The sequence below is a fragment of the Chenopodium quinoa genome, unplaced genomic scaffold (assembly GCF_001683475.1).
Source record: "Chenopodium quinoa cultivar QQ74 unplaced genomic scaffold, ASM168347v1, whole genome shotgun sequence".
NCBI classification, from domain to species: domain Eukaryota; kingdom Viridiplantae; phylum Streptophyta; class Magnoliopsida; order Caryophyllales; family Amaranthaceae; genus Chenopodium; species Chenopodium quinoa.
Window position 1 is genome coordinate 1,179,812 of NW_018742558.1, and position 13,771 is coordinate 1,193,582.

The 13,771-nt window shown below is 35.5% G+C and overlaps 1 protein-coding gene across 1 annotated transcript; it reads right to left on the minus strand.

The window, feature by feature from the left end:
• Window positions 1-10,487: 10,487 nt before the first annotated feature.
• On the minus strand, window positions 10,488-13,771 carry LOC110720583 (DNA ligase 1-like). The gene is made up of 3 exons (XM_021899625.1): window positions 13,339-13,771; window positions 11,567-12,032; window positions 10,488-11,474 (listed from the first exon to the last, which is right to left on the minus strand). The coding sequence occupies exons 1-3, from the start codon at window positions 13,417-13,419 to the stop codon at window positions 10,855-10,857; spliced, it is 1,167 nt and encodes a 388-aa protein (XP_021755317.1). The 5' UTR covers window positions 13,420-13,771; the 3' UTR covers window positions 10,488-10,854.

Below are 13,771 nucleotides of genomic sequence, written 5' to 3' on the forward strand. Positions count from 1 at the left end.
ATCACTTTTGCTTAGGTGGCGCGTAAATTTTTTAATTCTAAAATAAATTATAAATCTAATTTTTCATTGGACAAAATAATACCTTTTCTTATGTGGCGCACCAAATGCTCCCGAAAAATTCCTACCTTATTTATATAATAGATTAGCTTTACTTAATATCAATTTTAGTTTAAATTACAACTATTATTATTATTATTATTATTATTATTATTATTATTATTGGGATTTTTTGACTTTTACCTCCAAAAAAATTCAAGAAATTGTTTTTTACTACCAAAAATTTTAAAAGTTTTATTTTACCACCAAAAAAATTAAAAATTATTTTTTACCACCTGCCGTTAAAAACCTAACAGAATATTTTAAATTCTTCGATTTTCATGCCAAACACATCATATTTAGGGGTTTTGGGGGGCATTTTGTTCTATTGGGTCAATTTTGAGGTCAAAATCGACAAAAAATGATAGAAAATGCTTCCTTTTGCGTGTTTAAAAATACCTCGGTTTACGTGAACACGCAAACGAGACATTTTCGATCATTTTTTGTCAATTCTGACTTCAAATTGGATCCAAGGGCAAAAATACCCCCCTATACCTATGAACAACATGTTTTGCACACGAAAATCGAAGAGTTTTTTTAAAAAAAAAAACTTATTTCTTTAAATTTAACGGTTTTCTTGATGGTAGGTAGTAAAAAAGATATTTAGAAATTTTTTTGGTGGTAAAATACACCACAACAAACTTGTCCAGGCCAAGTACTGCCTGAAAATTCGGTGCATTAAATCTATAAAAACTGCGGGTGTATTGGTTAACCCAAATTACAGTGAATTCATAGTGACCATAACGAGCTCTAAAAGCACTCTTGGGGATGTCTGAGTCTGCTATCCTTAACTAATTATACCCTGACCTCAAATCAATCTTTGAAAATATCCCTTCTCCCTTCAATTGGTCGAACAAGTCATCGATCCTAAGCAGCGGGTACTTATTCTGAATGTCACGTTGTTCAATTCTCGATAATCTATACATAACCTCTAACTTCCATCCTTATTCTTTACAAACAAAATAGGTACACCCCATGGTGATGAGCTGGGCCGAATGTATCCTTTTTCCAACAAATCATCTAATTGAGTCTTCAACTCTTTCATCTCTACCGAGGTCATTCTATGTGGAGCCTTTAAAATGGGTCTTGTCATTGGTACTAAATATATGGTAAATTCAATATCCTTCACAGGTGGAATCCTTGGAATTTCCTCCAAAAAAACATCAAGAAATTCATTTACTATTGGAATATTCTTTCCATCCCCTCTATCCGCTTCTTCTATATCCTGAACACTACACATATACAGTGGATACCCTTTTGCCACACACTTCTTAAGTTGTAAAGCAGATATGATATTCAACCCTGATTTCTTCACTTCCCTTTGGTAAGATACCCTAACTCTATTTGGGCCAAACAACGTGACCTTTTGGGCCTCGCAATCGATTTGGGCCTTGTATTTGCCCGACCAGTCCATCCCCAAAATGACATCGAGATCTTATAAGTCAAGCTTGATTAAGTCTGACGGGAATTCTAGCTTTGAAATGAAAAGAGGTACACCCCGATGCATCTTAGTGTAGGGAATATTTCAAGCATTACCCCAAACTTGAACCCCACTGTGATCATACACTTAAGGATGGTGGCGTCCAAAGGGAAGGAAGCTAGAGCAAAAGAGTCGCCAACAAGTTTTAGGAACTTGTGAACCGTTCACATGGTGAAGGTTACACCCCTTCACGATCCATGAGATCGTCAACTCCAATAGGTCTGGAAGTTTGGGGATGAAGAAATCCAATCTAAAAGAGAAAGAACCTGCCCTAATAATAGGTCTCTACTTTATTCTTCTCGTATTCATGTGCGCTTTCTGACTAACATGCAATAATTAGGTTTAACCCTAAACCTGTTTAATCTATGTTGGTTGAACTTAATGCACAAACAAATCTATTATTGGCGATCACTTGAATTATAATCAAATTAACCTAAACAAGATTATTAATTATCTTATTAAGCGTGATTACAAGTACAAATTCCCTTTAAACATGCATAAAAGATGTGATCAAGCAACAACAATAAACATATTCAAGCAACATAATAATAATCATCATAACAATCATAATTAAAATAATCATCATAACAATAATTATAACAATTATAAAAATAATCATGTTAACAATAAAGCATAATAATATTAGCAAGATCCTAGGCATGATACTAACAAGATTAATAACAAACCCTAGCATGTCACTAAACATCAAAGATCAAATATATAGCCCTAATATGATACTAACATGAATATTAGGAAAGACAATAAAAGGCATCATAGAAATCATAATTGACATTATATTCTTTACCCTAAACATGATACTAGGAACCTATTGTTGTCATTCTAAACATCAAATTAAGGAAAGCATTCTAACATGATACTAGGAATCAAAATAACAACCTAAACATGATTTTTATATCATAATATCAATAAAAACAATTAAAGCACTTACTTGGATGCCTCGTCTAATAACAAAATACACACGTTAGTAACTTCAAGAAAAATATAAAACAAACAATTAAATTAAATAATAGAGATAGAGATTAAAAAGTTTAGACTAGATTTGGGACCAAACCCTCAGAAATATCAAACCTTTCACGGTGGAGGGCGAAGGCAACTTTGAATTATGCTAGGTGTGTCTAGATCTAATGTACGAGGAATTGTGTTTGTAAAAGGCTAGGCTAGAAAGAGGGAGAGACAGAATAAGCTTTAGCTAAGAGAGAGAAGAGAATTAGAGAGTTTTTGGTTGAGAGTTGGTGAGAATTGGTGAGAAGAATTGATGATTTAAAAACGAAGGTCTAAGGACGCTATTTATAAAGAAAATCAGTCGGATATGATAAAAAACAAATCAGAGTTTCGAAAAGAATAAAACACGACTGCAGCGCCAAACACGCGCCTGTCGCCAGGCGACAGACTTGTCGCATGGCGCTGCCAACAATTTTCCACGCGTTTTCTTATTTTGATAAAATTTAAACGTACGAGAGGGTAAAACTGTATTTTCCTTAAAAACACTTCTTTTATTCTAATTAAAACTCTAAAAAGTCAATTAAAGTCAATTTATCAATGCTAATTAAATTAAGAATGAAAAAAAACCTTCTAGAAGATTCTAGATGACTATAATCAATCCTAATCGCATTAGGAATGATAAATATAATAGGCCCTCCTCTAGATCATTGGGCCGCATATAAATATCAAACCGGACCCAGTTTAGTAATTTGGTCATAATTTCTTCATTATTCATCGGAATTGGGCATATAATATATCGTTGGAAAGCTCTTTTCGAACTCGACCCAACTACACCACTATTGGACCCTTGCCATGGACCAAACCAAACTGGATTGGCTGTTTTATTAAAATAGGTTTTCAAAAACAGAGGGAAAGAAAAGAAATAAAACTAACCGCAACACTAGACTTTCCACACCTTCACTTCATCCGATTATGATTCGACGTGAAAGTTACTCATCAATGGGTTTGGTTTTGGGGAGACACAAATGGGTTTCTACACTTAGTGTAACCCAATACTTCCCCTGATGGGATAGCAATTTCTAAGGAAACAGACACCGGTTTTTCCAAACTTGAGTTTATCTACTAAAGTTGTAGAAATAAAAGAGTGAGACGCCCCCAAATCAAACTAGACTTTAGTAGATATAGAAAAAAATAAAGAAAGTGTCAATTACCACATCAGAAGTACTTGTGGCCTCACGACTATTCATCATGAACACGCGACCTTTAGAAGCAGATCCACCAATGTTACTTGGTCCAGGCTTAGGAGTGAAATTGGGGTTTTGAGTTGGCTTGGGTTGGTTCCTCACATCTAGGGTCTTACCGGACTATACATCAAAGGATTTCTTGAATCATTCATACTCACGGTGACCCAGTTTTTGACAATAACGACAACTCATTGGGTTCCCTTCACAATCTTTCCCGGGATGGTCTTTTCTACACCTTTTACAAAATTAGGACCTTTTGGGTTTGTCTCCAATCCCTTGATTCTCATTTCCTCTTTCGAAGTCACCCCTATTATCCCTCCTTCCATTAAAACCCCCATTGAAATTCCCATTGGTCTTAGGCTTTTTCTCATTCCCATGGAAGCTCCCACTAACCTTCCTTTTTCTCATCAGAATAGTTCCCCTCCAACTCTCTTCCCTTAATCCCATAAAGGTGAGAAGCTCTCCCATAAACTTCATATAAGGTTTCAAAGGTTACTCCCCCCAATTTCCCTTGATGGGTTAAAGTCAGACCCTGTTCAAATCTTTGGGCCTTAAGGGCTTCAATTGGTACTACTTCGGGTGTAAACCTCATTAATTCAATAAATTTACTATACTACTCACTTATGGTCATATTCCCCATTCTAAGGTTAGTAAATTCCATACACTTTTGTTTCCTTAAATAGGTAGGATAAAATTTTGCTCTCAAGGCTTCCTTAAGCTCAATCCACCCAAAGTCGGGTCTACTCATCAAGTCATTTTTCCTTTGGCTCCGCCATAAATCGACTTCTTCTCTAAGGTAATAAACATCATTGTTAACTCTTAATTCCTTGGGGCAATTGATAGCATCAAAAAGTTTGTCGAATTCACTTACCCAATTCTCTAGGCTAGCCGGGTCTACTTGTCCAAGGTAAGTGGGTGATTTGGCTGCAGCAACTCTTTTGAAAACTCCCAAAAAACTATCTAGATCATTGTGGGTTTTTCTTTGGTTTGAAACAACATTGGATATGTTTTAAGTTATTTTAGTTAGTCTTTTGATAACCGAGTTCACTTTGGATCTACATCCTCTCTTGTTTCCTTTTTTTTTTACGAGTCCTCTCTTGTTTCCTTGCCTTAGCAACATTGTCCTGAATAACGTGGTAATTAAGAACAATGAATTTACAAACAAATTATTCATCCATTAAACAAAGACTCAAAGTTGTGATAACTTTACTGTTTACAAAATATCTTGAGTACCAAACATTCTTCAAGCCTAAAATTGCCAATAAAAAGTAACAATAGGTAACATCTTGAAATAAATTTGTTACAAGTTTCATCATAATTTGCTTACAATTATAACACACAAATCGATAAACACTTAACCATATAGTTCACATAAGAGTGTAATTCACCTTTCAATTCATTACCAATTTAGGAATAGTTATCGTAAAATTTATGAACTTTCAATATACCTTGGAATATAAAAAATTCCCAAAAGACCATCAATCTTGCTGTATTTTGAAATTTTATTTGATCCTTATACTCTAAAAATATAGTTTGGACTCTATATGCACATAATTCACGTAAGGATTGAAATCATTTTTGAATACATTTCAAACTTCTTAATTTCGAAACTTTAATACAGTTTTAAATTGAATAATTGATTCATAATATGGATTACTTTGACCAATGAGATCCCAGGTAGGAAAGGTTAGGGTTGACATCGCCATGAGCCTAAGTCCTGCTTAGCCAGAGATCATTGCCAATCTAACAATCTTCATCTAGAAGGACTAAACCGCTAAGGTCTCATTTAGTTAAATGAGTTCTTTTCTAATACTATGGATGTTCAAAACATTGATATAAAAGTCGATGATGATAATACGACTATTAGGTTGTTATGTTTTTTACCTCGGCTAAGTCGAGAATGAGAATATCACTATTAAATTGTTATGTTATATCAGTTCAATAATCCTAATTAAACCTCATTGGTTGCTCGTTGCTTGTCCCAAATTACATCTAGCTGGAAGGAAGTCTAATATTGGCTTATGAAGCTTGTGGATGTTCTATGCTTAATAGCTTAGTGGTAGATAAAGATTCTGGAAGGATCAAATTATTAAAGGAAGATGATAGCTTGTGAATGTAGTTGAATAGTCATTCTTGAAAGACAAAATGAATTAACAACAACAACAACAAAAAAAAAAAAAAGAGGAAAAGAAGTTATTTTCAAAAAAAATAAAAAAAAATCAGTTGATCAATAATAAAATATACTACGTATAAAAAGGAAGGCAATTCCTTGGTTATGAGTTGGTGACTCGGTGCATTTAAATGTCTGATGTAGTTGGATGATTTTTTTTAGTTATAATACTTGTTCTGTTGTTGGAGTTGTTCTCTTCTAAGCTAGATTTTGCTTACATTTGCAAATTATATCCTACCCTCCCAAGTCCCAACAATAGCCTCATTATACATTATACATGGGTTATGGTTAGAATAATTGGTGGGATTTCATAAGGCTCTTTTTGGTTGAAGGGATTATTACAAATAGCACAAGAAAGAAGACTTCAGAGGTAGTTTCAGGCACACACAATTCTTCATTTTGGCATTTCATCAAAAATCCGTTACAATTGAAAATGTCAGCCATTTTATTATCACACAGATCAATAATTGGTCCAATACTATCACTACAAGTAACAATTCATACACATGGCAAGCTCAAATGACCAAATTACAAACCTTATGATCCACCAATTTTATTCAGGCAGCAAGTTTGATCTATTCGGTTTATCTCAACTTCGTACGGTCAAAAATTGTTATGTCCATATAAAGTTACAAGTTTATCCCAAGTATAGTGTCAAATAATCAATAGACAATAGGGGTGAAACAAATTCGGTTTAAAACCAAACCGAACCGAAAACCAAACCGAATAAGAAATATGGTTCGGTTTTTTTCCTAAAGTGGTTCGGTTTGGTTTGTTAAAAAAAAAATCGGTTTTCGGTTCGGTTTCGGTCTGAGAAAATTAAAAACCGAAAAACCGAATAAAACCGAAATATTAGGCCCAATTTACCCTAAGTATATAAACCCAAAAAAAAACCTAATCTATTTGCGTTTTCCTCTGAAAGTCTGAATCCTCCACGCTCTCAGCCTCTTACCCTAAGTCTCAAACTCTCATCCATTCCACCGTCCATTCCACCACCGTTCACCGTCCAGGCGTCCAGCATCCACCGTCCATTCCTCCACCGTCCTGTCGTCCAAAGGTAATTTTTCATATTTGCGATTAAGCATTTACTTGGTTCAAATCTGGAAAATGAAAGTTAATTTCTTAAGGTTTTAATTATGAGTAGTGTTAATTACGAAAATGATTATTAAAGATGAGTTTGAATCATGATAAAATTACAATTTACATGTACAATTTAATAAAAAATTCAGATCTGTTCGGCTGTTCCTTCCCTTGAATTCTCTAGTATCTTTGGGTGAATATACACTCGATTGTTGATTGTGAACTTGTGAATTGTGATGTTGTTTGTGAGGCAATGTTCGTTTATGTTTTATTTGCGAAATACTTTGTTACAATCTACATGCTACACTAAGCCTAAGTAGTTGCAGATACACTCTGTATTAGTTTCATAGCTATTTACAGTGTACATTTTCAAAGAAATGTAACTGTATTTTCAAAGAAATGGTTAAGACTACATGGATGCATGTGTTGTGAATTGTGATGCTGTTCTTTTGCTGCTGTGTTGTGAACTTTTGCTGCTGTGTTGTTGTGAACTTGGGATGTTGTTCTACTGTGTTGTGATGTTGTTCTGATGCATTGTGCATTCTGCATTCTGCTCTATTAATTTGGTTTTATTTATGTCCTAGGCCAATGGAAACCAATGTGGGTGGTGCTCCTGACCAGCCTCAGTCTGAACATGAGACTGACCAAGTCTCAGAAAATCAGAATAAAGAACAGGGAGCAAAAAGGAAGAGGATGAAAGAGCGCTCTGAAGTTTGGGAGCACTTTATTAAAGAAGATTTGGCTTCTGGAAGGCAGGCAATTTGCAAGTATTGTGGAATGAGTTACAAGTGTGGGGCAAAGAAAAACGGCACCAGTGTGTTATGGGCTCATATTTCGCGATGTCGTAAGTATCCCTTAAACACCCCTAAAGATTCAAAACAAAGTTTGCTTTCATTCAAAAGTGCTAAAGTACCAAGTGGTAGTACTAGTGGGTTGACATACCACAAATTTGATGCTGGTAGTATTAGAAAAGCTTTGTCATTTATGGTGATTGTTGATCAACTTCCATTTAAGTTTGTAGAAGGTATAGATTTTAGACACTTTTGTGGTGTAATGGAACCTAGATTTAATGTTCCTTCTCGCATTACAGTAGCCAAAGATTGTTTTGAAACATATTTAACTGAAAAACGAAAGTTGAAAAATGTGTTAAAGAGGTGTAATTCAAGAGTTTCTTTAACCACTGATACATGGACCTCAATACAACAAATCAATTACATGTGCCTCACTGTCCACTTCATTGATAATGATTGGAAATTACACAAAAGAATTCTGATTTTTTGTCCTATTTCTAGTCATAAGGGTGATGATATTGGCAAAGAAATTGAAAAGTGTTTGCTTGATTGGGGGGTTGAAAATATCATGTGCATAACTGTTGACAATGCTAGCTCAAATGATACTGTAATTGGGTATTTGAGAAGGAAAATAAATGGATGGAAAACTGGGGTTCTTAAGGGTCGTTTCATTCACATGCGTTGTGTTGCGCACATTGTCAATTTGGTTGTTTCTGATGGTTTGAAAATTGTTAATGATTCGGTTCAACGTGTTAGGCATGCTGTTAGGTTTATCAAACAATCTCCTGCTAGGTTGCAAAGGTTTAAAAAATGTGTCTTAGATGAAAAAATCAACACAAAAAAGGGATTGTGCCTTGATGTGCCTACTAGGTGGAACTCCACCTATTTGATGTTGAATGCTACTATTGAACTTGAGGATGCTTTTGAGAGGTATTCTGAGGAAGACCCCCACTATGTAGTTGATTTGAATGAGAGGGATGGTAAGGGTAGCCCTGATTCTGATGATTGGAATAATGTGAGAAGATTTTCTGAATTTCTACAAGCCTTTTATGATCTGACCTTGCATGTCTCTGGCTCTTTATATGTCACTTCCAATTTGTTTTTTCATGAATTGGTGAGTGTTGCTGTACTTTTGAAAGATTTGGTTTCAAGTGATGATCCGGATATGGGTCTTATGGCTTGTAGAATGAAAGAAAAATATGAAAAGTATTGGGGTGATCCAGAAAAAATAAACCTCTTGATTTTTATTGTCGTTGTCCTTGATCCTCGTTATAAGCTTGATTATGTTCAGTGGATGATAACTGAAATTTATGATCCTATTGTTGCATCAAAGTTGGTTGATAATGTGAAGGTAACTTTGAATGCTTTGTATGAGGAGTATCGTGTTTCTTCATCTAATGATGTGAATAGGGAGGAAGTGTCTTCAAGTAAGGATGACAAAACTCCATTGTCTCCCAAACATAAAAAGATTGAAATCTTAAAGAGTAAGTATAAGAAACACAAGTGTGAGAAAGATGGAGATGCAAAAATAGAGTTGGACAAATATTTGGAGGAGGATACGGCAGATGATATAAGTGAATTTGATATTTTGAGCTGGTGGAAGTTCTATTGTTCAAGGTTTCCTACTGTGGGGAGAATTGTCCGTGATGTTCTAGCTGTCCCTATTTCGACAGTAGCTTCTGAGAGTGCATTCAGCACTGGTGGCAGAGTTCTAGATCAGTTTAGGAGCTCATTAACTCCCCGAGTTGTAGAAGGTCTTGTTTGGGCTCAAAATTGGTTACGTGCTTCACCATTTCCAAGTATTGAAGAATGTTTAGAGGAAGTTGAGCTGCTTGAAGAAGGTAATATATAAGAATATCTAATCAAAATTTACATATTTTCATTTATGTATATATATATTAACTTGGTTATTTTTGTTATGAATTATGATAGATTTGAAGAATATGGCAATTAGTGATGCTGATATTGATGAAGTGCAAATAATAGACTGATGTGGGCTCTTTGCTAATTTGCTGTGCTAACTTGCTGCTGCCTTTCCTCTATGCTGCTGCCTGCCGACTTTCCCTCTATGTTGCTGCTGCTGATTTTCCCTCTATGCTGCTGCTGAATCTTATGATGTTGCTGCTGATATTGTTATGCTACTGCTGTAGTTGTAATGTTGAACACTTTTTTTTTTTTTTGGATGAAGTGTTGAATTCTTAGAAGATAGAACTTTGAATTAGAACTTTTAATGTTGTATTGTTGTGACTTGTGAATGTTGTGATGTTGAGTTGTTGACAACTTGACATGCATTGCTAATGGGCCTACTGCCTGTCTGCCTTGCTTTATTTACATGTTCAGGTTGCTATTAGTCTATTATGCTGTTTAAGCCCTTGCTATTAATGTATTACATGCTCTATTTACATGCTCCTTGCTGTTTAAGGCTTTAAGATATCAAAAATAGCAGAATAAAGCCCAAAAAAACAAGGCCCAAAAACAATTCGGTGTGGTTCGGTTTTTTGTTTTGAAACCGAAATTTATTCATTTTGGTTTGGTTCGGTTTCTAAAGTAAAGTGGTGTGGTTTGGTTTCTAAAATCGCGAAACCGAATTAGAGTGGTTCAGTTTCGGTTTGGGCCATAAACCAAACCGAAAACCGAACTTTCACTCCTAATAGACAACACCATTTGTCAATCATAATGTTTGTATTAGTAAGTCCAATGGACAAACATATTAGTAGATCATATTTACAGTTCAACCAACAAAAATATCAGGTGAATAACAGACCCTACACTAGTACACCAAAACTTTAACCATCCCAGCCAATTTTCCAAAACCCTATCATTGTACTCCATATGTGCGAGTCTGAGATCTCATCCACCACTCCAAAAGATACTAAACACACCCACTTCAAAGCCTCTGACAGTCCCGGCACTAGCATCATTCAACATACACTAACTCAAGTGAAAAATGTTGAGCTGAAGGAAAGCTCGGCCAGTCCAAGTACTAGCATCATTCAGCATATACGCCAACTGAAGTGTGAAATGTTGAGCTTAGAACGGAACAGTGAAGGGCAATGCATATATTTCTGCATTGGCCAAGTATTGGGCCCGTGGCTGCATTACAGCAGACGCCGAGCAAGGAAGATTGTCAACCTGACTTTGAACATCATTACTGGCTCTCAATCTTTTGGCTGATCTGTCTTCATCCTTCTTACCAAAAAGCCAATCTCCGTCGTCTTCTTCAACCATTTCTAGTGCAGGTGGCACCCAATCCACAAACAATTGCTTATAAGTCGATTCTTTTTTCTGCATCCTTCTGTCATGAGAGGATAGTTTCTCCAACGTGTTGACCTTGTCCAGCAATGGAAGAATACCCTTCTGGGATACTTCTGCTTTCAAACCAGAAGCTTCAGCTGAAACTCGTTGTAAAGTAGCAGTACTTGTGGAAGTAGAACAGGGAAGTAGACTTTGAGCTTCTGAGACTACATCTTTCTGTCTGACAGATGCGTCTTGTGTTGCACGGCTGTCGCAAGGCCGCACTTGGCTATGTAATAAGACAGGGTCCTCTCTAACCTGTGGAAGCTGACTAACTTCTTGCCCTTTGCTTCCTGATGTACTAGTTTCATCTCTTTTTTGAGATGATGATGACAACCGAATTCTAATTATGTTTCCTGCAAATTTGACAAAGCAATGTAATTAGCACATAATTAAAGCAACAATTTAAATGATCAATACAAACTACAATATGAAGGGGTATACTCACCATTGCTCTGAATACCACTAGGAGATGGCATTGACCTTTTTCTCTTGCCACTGTTTCCGGTGCTATCAGAAGAGCAAGGCGCATTATGAGAGTCAATGGGCTGGCCATGTTCTTCAGTAACACTACTCCTCTCCAGCAGTTCAGCATTTGTCTTCTGCAGCTTCCCATTAAATTCGACCAGCACATTTTCGGGTTTACTTAACTTAGCAACAAAATCTTGCTTCCCACTTTCAGCAGCAGGGTCACTGGGCTTAGCCCTCTTCTCTCTCTTCTTTTCTTTCTTTTCTTTCTTCTCTTTCTTCCGTTCTTCTTTGCTTTTCTTGTCCTTGTCTTCTCTGTCTCTCTTCCTCTCTTTTTTATCTTCTTTGCCTTTCTTCTTATCTGAAGATGATTTGGACTTTTTCCTTTCTGAAATGATCTTCTCTAGTTCCTTGTTTGCGTTTGCCTTCTCCTTCTCTTTTTGGAGCTTTAAAAGCACCAGAGTAGAAATTTAGACCATATAATGGCAGCAAGCCAATAAAACAAGCATAACCAGAATGGAGAATGCACAATCCATTCCAAGGCAACTTATCCGAAACCGAAAGCATGCAATGTGCAACCAAAACCACATTGTCTTTACACTAGACAAGTTTCAAGTGCATATACATGTAACCATCAATCGGGTCAAGAAAATCAAGGGTATCCTGGGAAACATGATTTTTCTAGTACTAGTGCCCAACACTTTAAATGCCAGCACCCAAAAACAAACCCAACACAGAACATAAATGTTCATCACAGCACACAACACACAGGAGTGCACAAAGCAACGATTCACATCCAAAAACCTTTTAAAAGTTAAAGTCCATTACAATTTCCAAGTATCAATCATACCCAAAAACAAGTTTCAATTCTACACACATAATGCACTTTAAAACATACTTTCATCAACAGAACCTTAAAAACTTCTGAAAACAATTTTCATGGTTAAAATTTCTGAAAACAATTATCTTGGTTGTAAAACACACATTGAATTTTTCATAAATTGTCTCTTTTTTTCCTTGTAAAACAAATTCAATTGATTAATACTCCGTAAGATAAATGTCATGAATCTACTCATACAGTGACACTGTAACTGCAAAATCAGTATTGTTTGTTTAAATCAGAGTTAAACCCAAATCAGAAATAGTTAAAACTAGAGTTTAATCCCATATAAGTATCTTCAATTCAAAACAGTGTTTAATCCCCAAATCAGTATCTTCAATTAAAATCAGTGTTTATTCCCAAATCAGAATTATTAGTACCTTCCATAAAAACCAGTATTTAATCACAGTAATCAAAATTTACACAAATTGCCATCAAACCCTAAAAAACCTAATCCTCAAATTAATCGTTCCATACCTCAACATTCGGCTCACTAAACCCAAAGATTCAGACTACCTCACCTCATTATTGTACATTGCAAAGAACTCGTCTATCGGAGCATATCGATTATATATACATACATACACGATCTATATCTAATGTTAATTGCAATTTTTACAAAAACCATACAAAAACGAACAATTTTTACCCTTTTCTATTCTTTCTTTTTCTAAATCAAATACAATTTACATCTGAAATTTTGGGTAATTCCTTTACAAATATACATATTATACATACATACAATTCATCACAAATTTAACAAAGAGCATGTCGAGCATGTGATCATCATGATGATACTTTTTGACAAAAAAAAACTACACAAAATTTTGATTTATTTTTCAAAATTTGGGTGTTTTTGGGGCTCAACAAACCTTAATCGATAAGATCAAGGCCTCGTGGCTTGAGCACTTCCCAGCATACCCAGGTGGCGGGTATGGATAACATCGAGCCATCTTCCCCAACAATACCAATTACAACACCCAATATCCAAATTAAAACCCCTCTTTTTTTTTCCCTTTCTCTCTCTCAAAATCAAACTGCGATTCGAATCGAAGAAACCCTAAAAATAATTCTTCGCTGAAAAATCGAAATCGAAAGATCTGTAAATTGTAGATCCTTACAATTGAAGATCTGGAGATAATAGATCGGTTTGGCGGTGTTACGATTGAATTGGAACACAAAAAAAAAAGTAGAAATTGAAACCCTAGGTTTGTTCGTCGTCGGCGGAAGAAGAAAAGAAGAGAGAGAAAAGAGAAACTCCTCAAGGAATCTTATGAGATGAGGAGATCAAATGTGAGATATGAG

Bases quoted from the DNA above. Each gene is read 5' to 3' on its own strand.
- LOC110720583 (XM_021899625.1), bottom strand. From the start codon at position 13,419: ATGGCTCGATGTTATCCATACCCGCCACCTGGGTATGCTGGGAAGTGC. The intron at 12,033-13,338 runs GTTTGTTGAGCC...GTGCTTTTAAAG, and splicing joins CCTTGATCTTATCGATTAAG to CTCCAAAAAGAGAAGGAGAA. The intron at 11,475-11,566 runs GTGAGTATACCC...TCAAATTTGCAG, and splicing joins TAGTGGTATTCAGAGCAATG to GAAACATAATTAGAATTCGG.